At 35.6% G+C, this 13,148-nt stretch overlaps 1 protein-coding gene across 4 annotated transcripts in view; it reads left to right on the top strand.

Annotated features, from left to right (window-relative positions):
* Nucleotides 1-13,148, top strand: part of LOC106155585 (autophagy-related protein 2 homolog B-like) — a 33,210-nt gene that overhangs the window by 14,782 nt on the left and 5,280 nt on the right. For 2 of the 4 annotated variants that reach the window (XM_087004544.1, XM_087004543.1), the window contains exons 13-34: nt 546-665; nt 1,063-1,248; nt 1,562-1,665; nt 1,927-2,093; nt 2,404-2,500; nt 3,104-3,272; nt 3,765-3,857; nt 4,632-4,774; nt 5,022-5,194; nt 5,583-5,746; nt 5,939-6,089; nt 6,385-6,587; nt 6,828-7,015; nt 7,371-7,463; nt 7,713-7,783; nt 8,026-8,093; nt 8,373-8,540; nt 8,843-8,966; nt 9,207-9,448; nt 12,321-12,525; nt 12,633-12,766; nt 12,939-13,106. In XM_087004544.1, coding sequence (XP_086860670.1) covers nt 546-665; nt 1,063-1,248; nt 1,562-1,665; nt 1,927-2,093; nt 2,404-2,500; nt 3,104-3,272; nt 3,765-3,857; nt 4,632-4,774; nt 5,022-5,194; nt 5,583-5,746; nt 5,939-6,089; nt 6,385-6,587; nt 6,828-7,015; nt 7,371-7,463; nt 7,713-7,783; nt 8,026-8,093; nt 8,373-8,540; nt 8,843-8,966; nt 9,207-9,448; nt 12,321-12,525; nt 12,633-12,766; nt 12,939-13,106 — 3,231 coding nt within the window. The remainder of the gene's footprint in view (nt 1-545; nt 666-1,062; nt 1,249-1,561; nt 1,666-1,926; nt 2,094-2,403; nt 2,501-3,103; nt 3,273-3,764; nt 3,858-4,631; nt 4,775-5,021; nt 5,195-5,582; nt 5,747-5,938; nt 6,090-6,384; nt 6,588-6,827; nt 7,016-7,370; nt 7,464-7,712; nt 7,784-8,025; nt 8,094-8,372; nt 8,541-8,842; nt 8,967-9,206; nt 9,449-12,320; nt 12,526-12,632; nt 12,767-12,938; nt 13,107-13,148) is intronic. The other 2 variants (XM_087004541.1, XM_087004542.1) reach the window with 2 other exon arrangements.

Genomic DNA, 13,148 nt, shown 5'->3' with positions numbered 1-13,148 from the left:
TCTCAGTTTTTTGTTAACACCTTGTTATCAAAATTATTTTTCCCTGATTTATTTATTGTCATTATTTTGGAAGAATGTGCCAAATTTCCTGTTGAATTAATACAGAATATTACATCATCATGAAGCATATCTGTAATGTGTTCCATTTACTGGTGCTTGGACCTATTATAGTTTACATTTGCAGTATGTTTGTGACCTACAGCATTCTCTAGCCCAAAGGGTTTGGTTTATGTTTAAAATTGATAAACACCAAACTCTCCTGATAGAAATGAGATTATATTTTTCTGATGTAGAGAGAAAAAGAACAGTGGTTGAATTGTCTTTCAACAGATTATTTTGTGTATCCCAATGTTACAGTATCAAAGTTTAAAATTAAGTTTAATAGTGATATTTTAACTTATGTCTTGGAAGCATGAGTGCAAGGGCAACAGTTAAAACCCTTTTATGGCTTTATTGCCATAAATTGAAATAACATTTATATTGTAATTTATGATATCTATCATATTGCACAGTGCTCTACAAAGCTATTTTTCATTTTTCTTTAGTTGCTCATATTTCATGAAGAAGGTGGTCATCAGAGCAGCAAATTAGGACAGATGTACACAAGTGTCTACAGCACACCTTGTTTTAAGATGAAAATACAGTCCTTGGAAAAACCCTGTCAGGTAGAAAAAATGCATTTCATTTTTTGTTTTCCTTTATTTATTGTTTCTTTAACATTTAAATCTTACTCCTAAGATATAAATTAAATCAATATTTTTCTGTACAAATGGCTCATGCGATTGTATGAATTGTGCATAGCATATAGCCCACTTTTTGGGTTCCTCTTTTCACACTTTACCAGAGGCTCAGTTCATCTTATTTGCTGTTATAAGGAATGGTGTATATTTTTAATGAAGTAGTAGACTTCACCAGTATCTGTAGGGTTCATATTCTGTAAGGTTTTGTATTACTTTGGTCATTAAGCAGTTTTTTCAGTTATAGACACGGCACAGACTGTCATTGACAATTAATAAATGTGCACATAAAACAACAATTTATCTTCCCATTTTTTCATTGCAGTCTTCACGTAGACAGTCATCCCACTCATTCAGCCCAGGTACTGAGGTCCACATAGAGCTAGGACAGGTCATTTCAGAGGTGGACATCAGTATAGTGGACAGGTTGAATGCACTCCTAAATCCTCTGCCTTTAGAACCCCAGGACACTGGAACCCAGATGTACTCCATTCAAAGCAGTATTAATACAGTGAGTGGAACTGGAATATATTTACTTTAACCAAGTGCAGTTGTGACTAAATTGTTGATAAGCTGGAAATTTTTATTTAAACTTTACATATTTCTCATTTTCTCCTGCCAATGCAAGTTAAAGACAACAGCTTATCTGGAGTAAAACAATATATAAATATTTTGTCAAATGTATTTTAACTGTTAATTATTGTGCAAAATTTTTTAATGAAGTCGCCGTGTAAAATTCTAAATATTAGGAACTTTTGTTTGATCTAGAAAACTAGTTATTTATTTATTTATTTATTTATTTCCTTTTGATGATTGACTTTCAGACACGCCAAATGATGTACAATCAGGCTATGGATGAGAATGTTGCTGCATCAGGTAGTAAAGTAGATCTTCATGTCACAAGTGATTGTGCCACAATCAACCTTAGGTGAGTATGAAACAATAATGAAGTATTTTGATATAAGTCATCTGATTGCATATTCAGTTGTGTTCAATATTGGATGAAAGTTGCAGTTTCAGGTTTTCAGTCTATCCAATCTGTAAATAATTACATAAGAACTTATTTTAAACCTGAATATGATACACCAAGTGTTTCCTGGATATATTTCTAGTTTACTGTTATAGGTGTTCTTGTTGATCATTATTAAGAGAAATGTAGGACACTTAAAGGTTATTTGATATTCCTTAGGTTTCCAATCCCTGATCTACGTCAGAGCAGTGAGAAGTACCCATGGTGGCTTCAACGTCTTCATAAGGAAGTTCTCACTGTGAAGCTTCAGAAAGCAGCATTCCATACAGTGTTGGACAAGGCCCTACCCACCTCTGAGTATGAGCTGACATGTGAAGAAGTCCATGGTATAAATAAAACATTTACACTTTCTTTATAGTTCATAGTAGGTTAATTAAGATTGAATTGATGTGATATTAGAATTAGTTTATTTAGTTTATTATTGTTATTAATTTGGATCATCTGTAAAACATTAATAGAAGTCTTCGTGCAGAAGTTCAATTCTTGCCTGAATTTTTATTAGATTTGCAAGAAGTACCTTAATACCAATGTTAAAAATCAGCATATATATATATATATCATTCTCTTAAAATGTCAATGTTCCAAAGGTTCTCATCATTTATATATGATAAGTTGTTAAATTACTTTTCTTTCCAGGTTTGTTTCAAGAATCTTCTGACAAAGCTCCAGTGTCTTTCCTGTATGCCAAACACAGTGGTGACCAAGACAGAGACATGAGATTAGACTGGCCTAGGTACAGTATCATAATTGTTGTAAAAGTAGTAGCATTTTATACTTATGTGTACTATATATACATACATTTTGGTAATAAAACACAATAAACAATTGATTGGAATCAAGTTGTAAAGATAGTGATCATATAATATAAGCTGGCTTATGGCATGAGTTGCAGTTGAACTATATGCGAGGAAAAAGTAGACCACACTGCTTGAGTTGGAGTAAAAAGGCTGATTTATTATTAAGTTACTTATTCTTTTATAATGCACATTGTTATATAAAATTGGTCTCTTATTATTAAATAATATTCAAACCAAACAGTAAGTGAAAGCAATTGATTTTAATAAATGGTAAAACAGAAACTGCTTATGAGTGGGATATCAGGAAAACAGATGCTCTGTTATGTGACAACCTATTTCTTACTTATTTTCAATTTGAAAAAGTGAGGAGATTATAAGAAAAAAGATGGAAAATTATGTAAAACCATTTTCATTTCTAACTTTTAGTTTAAAAATGGATATAATTGAAACAGAATTTTATTGCATTTATGCAGGATATGCACATAACTTACAAATACAAACTTAAATAAATTGACTATGTATTTTAAAAACTTTTCTAGGCTGCTAATCAGAATCAACCACAAGGTGCATTCCGTTCTTGAAGAGGTCCAAGGCATGGAGGCCAGTATGGTGGAGGACCATTATGATTCCCTCAATGGTGCCTGTGGCTTTGCCAAGGCTGAGCCAACCCCCTTCTCTGCCAAGAAGGTCATGTATGAGAGTGAAGAGGTACGTATAACTTGGTCCTCCTCCATCATGAAAGTTTCTCTAAAGCCCATTTGTTAACATTTCCAATCCTTGTAAATGTTGTGGTTGACCAGTGACAGTTTTTTTTTTTTTTTTTTTTTTTGATCTGATTCATCAAAAACATTTTTCATTTTCAGTCAAAAGTATGTTTTGCATGCAAAAGTTAATAGAACTAGAAAGATACAACCTATAGGAGGGATAGAATAGGGCTGTAGTATTGTATATTGGTATTTTTTGTAATAATGAAATAATCTCTGGGGTATGTGCTACTGAAAGTAGTTGGTGTGAAACTTTAGGATAGTGCTGTTCTATGAAGTTACTTTGTTATTTGATGTCTTGCATGATGTCTATGTCTGCTTATTTCAAAATAATGTTTCTGCATTTTATATTCTTATAAACAAAAGTAAGTTAAGTTGTCATATTGCCTTGTTAAATGAATAATATTATGAGCCACTCTCCCATTTTCTCCATTAGTTTGAGAAACAAGATGAGCATTGTGAGAACAATGATGCAAAGGGAAAGCATCATGATTTTGTAGATACCAAATCACACACCCTCCCAGAAGAGGTAATCGTGGCCTTGGCTCTGTGACTTGCTGCTTAATTTGCAACTGGCATTGGCATCTTTGACATCCAGCTTAATATTTCTCCTTGCTTTCAGGGAATTATATCAAAGTTCAATTCTCAGTATGATCCTGATTTTTGCACCAATCCTTTTAAAATATAGATAAATTAGTTTTACTCAAATCAAACGAAGTATGTTCTTTGAATCTCTTTTCTCTTTAAGAATTCCCACTGTCAACATATACCCACTGTCTATTATTGCTTCTTTTCAGAATACACTCTTCCTAATGACAGCTTTGCAACATATGAAATGATAATCAAATAAGATTTGATTTTGACAATACAAAATTAGCTTTGTTTTCAGAATGCACCAATAACAATTTGTTATGATTATAGGAGATATCAAGCAAGCCAACTGATTTTAAATGATTTGATGACCCTTTCCTTTTGTCACTTCATTAGTATTGCACGTATAAAAGCTTTAATATATAGAACCCAAGCCCCTGCAAGTACGAACATATTTAACTATATTTTTTTTTACTATATCATTTCCTCATTGTTTATTTTGATATATTGTTATCAGGATTAATTTAATAAATATTGTACACCATCTACAGGCATTAATGCATGACTCCTTTATTGCATGTATTTCAGACTTGAATGTTTTGGATTGTGTGACATAATCTTAGATTTTTTGGTTGATTTGAGAATTTTAAAAGTTATATATATATATATATGGTTAATTTTGAATGTTAACATATTAATTAATTTTTTTCAGATGGTAATGCCAGGGGATGCTGCAGAGATGAAGCATTTCCGTGACAAGGTTGTCAGCAATGTGGAAATGGAGGTAGAACTGACCGTGCCTCAGGTCAGCATTATTCTGCCAGACAAGAACTTCTTTGAGCTGCTGTACAACAGGTTAGTGTTTTTTCCTCAGACTTGGAGGGATATACCTAATAATGAATACTTTTAGAAAAATTGGAAGACATAGTTTTAAATTGTTAAAATACAAATTAGTTTGAATAATGTCTCTTTACAAAATATCTTAAAACTGAATTGCATTTTGCTTGAAATGTGACTAAAGCTTTATGGATATAAGGTGTTAACTTAACACAACCTTATTTTAAAAAAATGGTAATTCATCAAAAAATCTTTTATTCCATAGGCTTAACAGTGACCTGTTGCTATGGGAACCACTAGCACCACCAACATGGAAGCCACCAGATATTTATGGAGGTCACTCTTGTCAACAAAGTGTAGGCCTTAACCTGGCTGACCACCTGCTGAACCAGATGACTGGGGACAAGTTCATTATGTGCAAGTCTGCTGCTGTCAATGGTAAGCTGCCTGAGTTATTTGGGGAAAGGCGTGTTTGTGTGTGTGTTGGGGGGGGGGGGGTATACCAGACTGAATGAAGCGTAAATACAATGTAAATGTAAGTGTGTTACTGATTTTATGAGGAGGTCATAGGAGGGTGTAAAGCAAATAAATGAGCAGAGACATTTGCAAGTCTGTGTTCTCTTTGACTTCAAAAGTTACGTCAACCACCAGTTTAAAAATTATTTTTTTGCATTTTCCCAAATTTTCCAAAGGCAGTTATGATTGACAATTTCATTTTTCCTTAGATTTAATGACGTCTTTTTGTAATTAAAAAAATCTCTGTAGGATGAATTTTATGACCTGTTTTCTTCATAAAACATGTCTTTGAGATTTGATATTTTCCCAGATTCTGACTCTGACTCTGAAGAAAGTGGGACATTTTACTCTGTGACAGATCCAAAAGTAAGACAGAGAAGAAAACAGCTCCAAGAGCAGAAGAAACTTCCCAGCAAGATTTGCTTCACACTTAACATATCTAAGGGCAGGTTAACTGCCTGTGTACCCATCAAGGTAAGTATTGCCTTGGTTTGTAGTTTACTTACACCAATTTAAAATTTAAAAATTGTGCCTAAGAATAATGATTGATCTTTTACTTCAAAGTTAAGTTCACTTTGCTTTAAGTATTTTTGTTTGCTATTATTAAGGAGTGTGAATTTATTAAAAAAAAAAAAAAAAAAACATGCCTAGCATTTTATTTTTCAGAAAGAAGATGCCAGCATCTGTCCTGAGAAGCATGGTCAGCTACTGTTGGACATAGAGGATGGGTCAGTGTTTGCAGTGACCAACTATAATGGTGACCCCTCCCTTAGATACCTGTATGTTACCTCCAATAGGGCAGAGGTCTATCATAATGGTATGTGCGTTAAGAATAACTCAATAGCCTGGGGCCAAGCCATTAGAAGTTTATTCGGTGAATGAAGTTTTCTCCAAATTTTACTTATTAAAATATTTCTCTACTGTTATTAAGGATGTTTTTAGTTCAGTATTATCAAAAATCCAAAATATGTGGTAACTTGTGGCTTTACTATAGAAACAGTTGTATGAATTTTATACCATGTTACATAAGGATCCCTGGCTGAATGAATCCATTTGCCTGTAAATTAATAAGTAAGTTCTATATATGAACACATCTGATTGTTTATCTCCAGGCTGCACTGACATCCCCAGGGAATGGCCACCAGCAGATGAACTCTCCCTTGACAAGGTAGTCCCCCAGCATCTCCACCCCACTATCTACCCCACAGAGAATGGGGCAGCCTGCACCACCATGGCTGGCCAAGTGGGCAAAGGAAAGGACAGTATAGACATGCTGTCTGTAGCTGTTAAGATTAACAAGGTGGCATCACAAAAGGTAGAGTACAAAATTTTTTTAAAGTAAGAAGTATGGCTTATATCATTTTTTAACCCTTTGGTCAATTGTAATTTCAGTCTAGACTAGCCAAACAGATATATTGTACATTAAATTTCTTCTAAGATGTTGGTAAGAATGAAGTACTCAATTGCTGCATTATAGAAATGTTCCACAAGGGAGGTAAAATCTCAAACTGTCTGTGCTGTATCCAGTGCTGCAGTACTTTGATCCCTGTTCCAGAATTTTCTGGTAGCTCTTGAGGTCAAGGGTGGAACCTTACAACACCGGATGGCCCCTACAGGTCAGGGGTGGTTTGGACAGATATTGGATTTTCTGGATGTGAAGGACTACCCTGTGCTTGGGTATACATTACCCACCATTGTCACAGAGCTTCATGTGTATCTACGAGGATGTGCAATTGATTACAGGTACAGCTTTGGTGCATAGCACAGTAATGTATACTTCTGGTGTCTGATTCTTAGAAGTGTGGCATCCCACCAGGAATTATACTGACAGCTACTGTAACGCAGACTATTCATTACAATACAAAAAATTACATGTGCTGCAATGCATTGAGTTACTTTGCTGTATTTATAAAGCTTTTTTCTGTGGAATCAGTAATCAATATGTGTTGAGAATATTAAGTTATTGTACAGGTTTAAGAAGATAAGGCAAGGAACCTTGTGATGTTCAATTTTGAAGAAATGATTATATGATACAAATGAGTAGAAATGTTTTCAAGGGGTATACTTTATAGTTTCCAAATTCATTGTTATTTTTCAGGCCTCTGTACTTGCCATATCGTGCCATGGTGACAGTTGAATCCTTCAGTGTTTCCAGCAACATTATAGCTGATTCTTGCATGTCTTTACTTAGGTACATCTATAATACTTTTTAAACCCTAAATGGTAAATGTTTGGATAAGTGTTTGGTATTCTTAGAAGAATGATGCAAAGCAACCTGTGTGTTATCTTCCTGATTTTAAATAGGAGCATATCGTTCATGCTTCATTAAATTACCGGTCAGGAATTGTATTAAAGATGACAAAATTGTTAGTATTTTTTGTTGATGACGAGTAAGTATTTGTATAAGACGATAATTGTTTAACACTGTTTAACATGTTAGGTTTCTGGTTGATGATGCAGCCTTATATTTATCGGACAAGTGCAATGCCAATAGAGTTGATCTGAAGAAAAGTAAGTTGACTCGTACTATGATGATTTGTAGAAGTAAAGGTTGTGTATTCATTACAAGTGGCCCTCCTTTAATTTGTTTGTTGTGTGTGTATATGTGTGTGTGTTCACAAGCAACTACATTGTAATCACAAGATTAGAGGTAAAATTTTAGTTTCAGTGTTTGACATGCTAGAAATGTTACAGAATTTATGTGTATAATTGTTTCTGAAGTCTTTCTTAATGTGTTCTTTAATCCTGTCCAGATTATGTCTGTGTCTTGGACCTTGGAAACTTTGAGCTGGCTCTACGCACAACTGCTGGAAAAGATTTGGTAAGGATTTCTTACCATTTAGTCTTAATTTTAGTTCAGACAATAAATATAATTACACATGTTAAACTTATATTAAAGAATTATCCATATTTTATTTAATTTTCAGTTGATATTCACAGCCATATTCCCCAATCCAGTACCAGCTGAATAAGAAATTAAGGCAAAATTAATAAAGGAGAAATTCTGAATTTTTAGAAAATACATTATTCTGTGTTAAAAACTTTAAAGAAGAGAACATTTTGGAATCCACCTGTTCCATTTGTCTCTCCATTCTTCCAGAGGTACCCCAAGACTGACCTCAGGGCTTCCTGTAACAAGCTGCACATACGCAGCTGTTCAGACAGCTTCAGGGCACTGCTGAAAATGATCTCATACCTCAGTGAGGATGGGGATCTGGTGCTGGACAGTGCTGATATGGCTCAGGAGGAGGCAGCTGATGGACATTCGGTCAGTTATGGGATGCAAATAAAGATAATTGATGGAATTAATGATTTGTCATTACATCCTGGTGTTACAAAATTGAAATCTATAGAATAAGCTGAAAAAGTATACACATGATCAATTTGAATGAGGTAAAGATAGAATTATAATGGGTAATTCAAGGCACTCTTTCTGCAACAGTTTTAACTCATGGGAATTTGAGGTATGTGTGAGTGTAAATGTTACTTGGATAGAATTGTATCTATATCTATCACATTTAATAGTGGAATGTAAAATATCCTCCTGCATGCATGACATTTTCTTTACAGAGTACTGCTCAACTTCAACCTATGTCCCAGTTGAGTCAGTCTCACCTTGAGAAGATGAACACAATGATGGCAGATGCAATGCAGGAATCCCAGAGTTCTAGAGTTGATATGGAATCCAGTGTAGGTGAGTACCATATTATGCCATATTAATTCCACATAATATAATAGAACCTGACTTGTGATTAATTTAAATTAAAGTAAATGGTGCTAGAGAGGCACTTACAGTAATGTGGAAGTTAAGTAGTAAGAACTAATTTTGTCTGCTTTGTTCATAGAGAGGGGAGGACAGTTTATGAATAAACATGGAGTTCCTACAAAAAAATGTTAAACAGGGAAAATTATTTATGATTTATCAATTTTACAGAGAGTGGAGCTTCTAGTCAAGAAACCACCAAAACACAAACTGTATTCTTTGTGCCAAAAAAGCGTGATGGTTCCCCGTCACCTCCAAGACAGATAACTGCAATCATGGATGAAAGTGGAGATTCTTACATGAGCAGCAATGGTAGCTCACAGGTTGTTGGGGAAGTCTCTCCCGATGATTATGAAAATGATATTGATGATGAAGAATTCTGTATCATAGATGAACCTGGCTTGGGAATAATGGTGAGTAATAATACTAATTACATGTTTGATAAAATTATTGCAAATGAGTTATTGATGAGTTCTGTCTGTCATAAAAAAAGAGAGAACAAGGTTTGTTTTATGTAAGGATTTCAGTTGCAGTACTATTGGAAGTTCCTATCCTGTAGACCTTTTCACTGTCTTTAATTGTACCACCAGCGTTAGCGCTGGCGGTACACATGGTTTCGGTCCCGTCCGGATCGTTCCGCCGGCTCCGCCGGACGGCTACCGTTACCGCTTCTCCTCCTAGACGGTAAGGGCCCCCGTACCCATCTCTTGGATTTAGGTCACCTATAATCTCCACTCGTTCCACGTAAAATTTGGGCTTTGTCGGTATTGGGGTCTGGGTGTGGCACTCATTGCAATGCACCCTTGTCCAAAAATGGCAAAATTAAATGCTAATTATCTACCCTACGGAAGGGGTTATGGGAAAAATTTCTACAGACGGCTTTCCAAAAGTCATATGTGTAGATTTCAAATATGCCCTTGGATTTGACCTTTGACCTTTACTTCAAGGTCAAACGGGCCAAAATTTTCAAAAAAATAAAATTTTTTGTGAAAAAATTTTTTTTGCACTGTTATTCAGACACCACACAGACTTAACCAATAATATTATTGGAAAGTGTTACCCTTCAGGTCATCTTTCATCTCCGTGAATTTGGGGTCAATCGGTGCATTTTCACAGGAGTAGCGGCCATAAGATGCCGAAACTGAAAACTGTCTCTAATTTGGGGACTGTTAATGCTAGAGACCCATTCTTTTTTGCATTCTGTAGAGCATGTAAAGCCCAACACTGGAAGTGGTCTCCGTTTTTTTGTATTCCAAACAGTTTTCGAGTTACGCTATCAAAAAGTACATATTGGTGGTGAAAGCAAAATGTGCAGTACGGTATAGTGAGGCGGCTAAGCCAAAAAATTGTGCAATAGATGATAAAAGCATGAAACTTTCCACGATGAATGACCATTGGGTGTTTGTCTATTTCGGATCAGGGGGCAACTCCAAAATTCATTAGTACTCGGATGAGCGGCTTTCTTAAATATTCATAGTGGAAAGTTTCATGCTTTTATCATCTTTTGCACAATTCTGGATATAATTTGGACTTAACCGCCTGACTAGTAATGGATAATAAATTTTGAACTCTGGAAAAATAAAAAAACATAAGGCTTGTCAAAGCAGACAACTTGTGGTCATAATTGACATTATTTCATCAAATTTGAACTTTTGGAACTTCAGAGTACCTCCCATTTCAAGAATTTTGACCAAAATGACCTTTTCTTTATTTTAATTAATTTTTTCTGTAGGAAATTCATGGCACATTATGGGAACTCCAAAATTATAACATTTAGTCCCTTATATCTCCAAAACTGGCAGAGATAGGTCCATAGTTACTATTGAGCTTGAATGGGAAGTCATATACTGGCAATCTAAATGTGACCTTGAAATTGACCTTTGACCTACTTTTCACCATGAACTGAACTTTTCAAATTTTGCTGCCCTTTTATCTCCAAAACTGGCAGAGATAGGTCCATAGTTACAATTGAACTGGAATAGGAAGTCATACACTGGCAATCTAAATGTGACCTTGAAATTGACCTTTGACCTACTTTTCACCATGAACTGAACTTTGCAAAATTTGCTTCCCTTTCATATCCAAAACTGGCAGAGATAGGTCCATAGTTACTATTGAACTTGAATAGGAAATCATACACTGGCAATCTTAATGTGACCTTGAAATTAACCTTTGACCTACTTTTCACCATGAACTGAACTTTGCAAATTTTGCTTCCCTTTCATATCCAAAACTGGCAGAGATAGGTCCATAGTTACTATTGAACTTGGATAGGAAGTCATATACTGGCAATCTTAGTGTGACCTTGTTGACCTTTGACCTACTTTTCACCATGAACTGAACTTTGCAAATTTTGCTTCCCTTTCATCTTCAAAACTGGCAGAGATAGATCCATAGTTACTATTGAACTTGGATAGGAAGTCATATACTGACAATCTAAATGTGACCTTCAAATTGACCTTTGACCTACTTTTCACCATGGACTGAAGTTTGCAAATTTTGCTTCCCTTTTATCTCCAAAACTGGCAGAGATAGGTCCATAGTTACTATTGAACTTTGATAGGAAGTCATATACTGGCAATCTAAATATGACATTGAAATTGACCTTTGACCTACTTTTCACCATGGGCTGAACTTTGCAAATTTTGCTTCCCTTTTATCTCCAAAACTGGCAGAGATAGGTCCATAGATACTATTAAACTTGAATAGGAAGTCATATATTGGCAATCTAAATGTGACCTTGAAATTGACCTTTGACCTACTTTTCACCATAAACTGAACTTTGCAAATGTTTTTCCATTTTATCTCTAAAACTGGCAGACAAAAAGACAACTTTCAAATTGTTAGCGAAAGTTCATTCCCAATGTGAAAGAGATGAGGACGCGATTTTCATATTTGAGTCTTCGTTGGCCAAAGAGCAAGGAAGAACGTAATTTTCGTATCCTCAGTGGGGGATCGTTGCAATCGTATATTCAATCAATGGCTTTTGTTTGCGAAAATCGTCAACTAGTGAGACAACCCCTCCCCCTTCTTTTTCCTTCCCATACGAATGCTCTTACTCCAGCTGGTGGTACAATACCAGGAGGCGGTATCGCCTCTCTGATCCTCTAGTTTAACTACAAATTTATGTACAAAAGCATAGCAAAGTCTTTTGAATTGCAGATCTTTTGTTAAATTGAAATATGTGAAGAAAGGTCACAACTTGGTGGTCCAGTACATCTCCGGTACAAGATAAACTGACATGATAGAGCAATAAGTCTTTTCACATGTCCCCTTTTCTTTTAGCCCAAAGATGGGAAACCAGCTATCAGGGTTTTCACATCAGAGCCACTGAAGATAGTGGACAACCACTTCCACAGACCACTGGGCAAGACTGACCAACTGAAGGCCCCTGACCACTTCCCAAATGCTGTCTACAGATACACTCTCAAAGAACTGTCTCTGGTGTGGTACATGTATGGGGGCAGGGACTTTGGAGACCATGATAAAGGTGTGTGTGCATGCAGCTGGCAAATGTGTTTATTGTTTAATCAGACAAATAAATAGTATAATGCAGACAAATAACATGGTTGTATTCTCTCTCTTTCTCTCTCACAGGAGAAAAGGTTCACAGGTCTTCCTCCTCATCATCATCATTAGGTAAAGCTGGTAAACCAGGCAAAGCTAACTGGCACTCACAAGGAGGGCCAGGCAGAGATAGCCAAGTGCTGATGGAATTACAGATGAACAAGGTATTTGTAAATCTCTCTCTCTCTCTCTCTCTCTCTCACTCATGCACCCACAGTTACAGATATATAGGCATACAAACTCACACATACTCAAAAAGATTCATTCACTCATGTATACATCTTTGTTTACAAATAGATATTAGATGATACACACCTGGACATATTTGCCTTCCAGATTCGCTTACAGCACGAGGTGTATCCAGAAAACACAAGAGAAGCATCTCGGCAGATACTCATCATAAACCAAGTAGAGATACGGGACCGACTGGCATCCTCTCAGATAAATAAGTTCCTGTACCAGTACACATCTGAGGCAACACCAAGACAGACACATGCTAATATGGTAAACATTTTAATGCTTTGTACATGTTGATCATCAGCTTTT

The sequence above is a fragment of the Lingula anatina genome, chromosome 2 (assembly GCF_051362555.1).
Source record: "Lingula anatina isolate TDL-2025a chromosome 2, LinAna3.0, whole genome shotgun sequence".
In the NCBI taxonomy this organism is placed as follows: Eukaryota; Metazoa; Brachiopoda; class Lingulata; order Lingulida; family Lingulidae; genus Lingula; species Lingula anatina.
The sequence above is the reverse complement of the archived record's forward strand: the minus strand, read 5'-3'. Positions and strand labels throughout refer to the sequence as shown.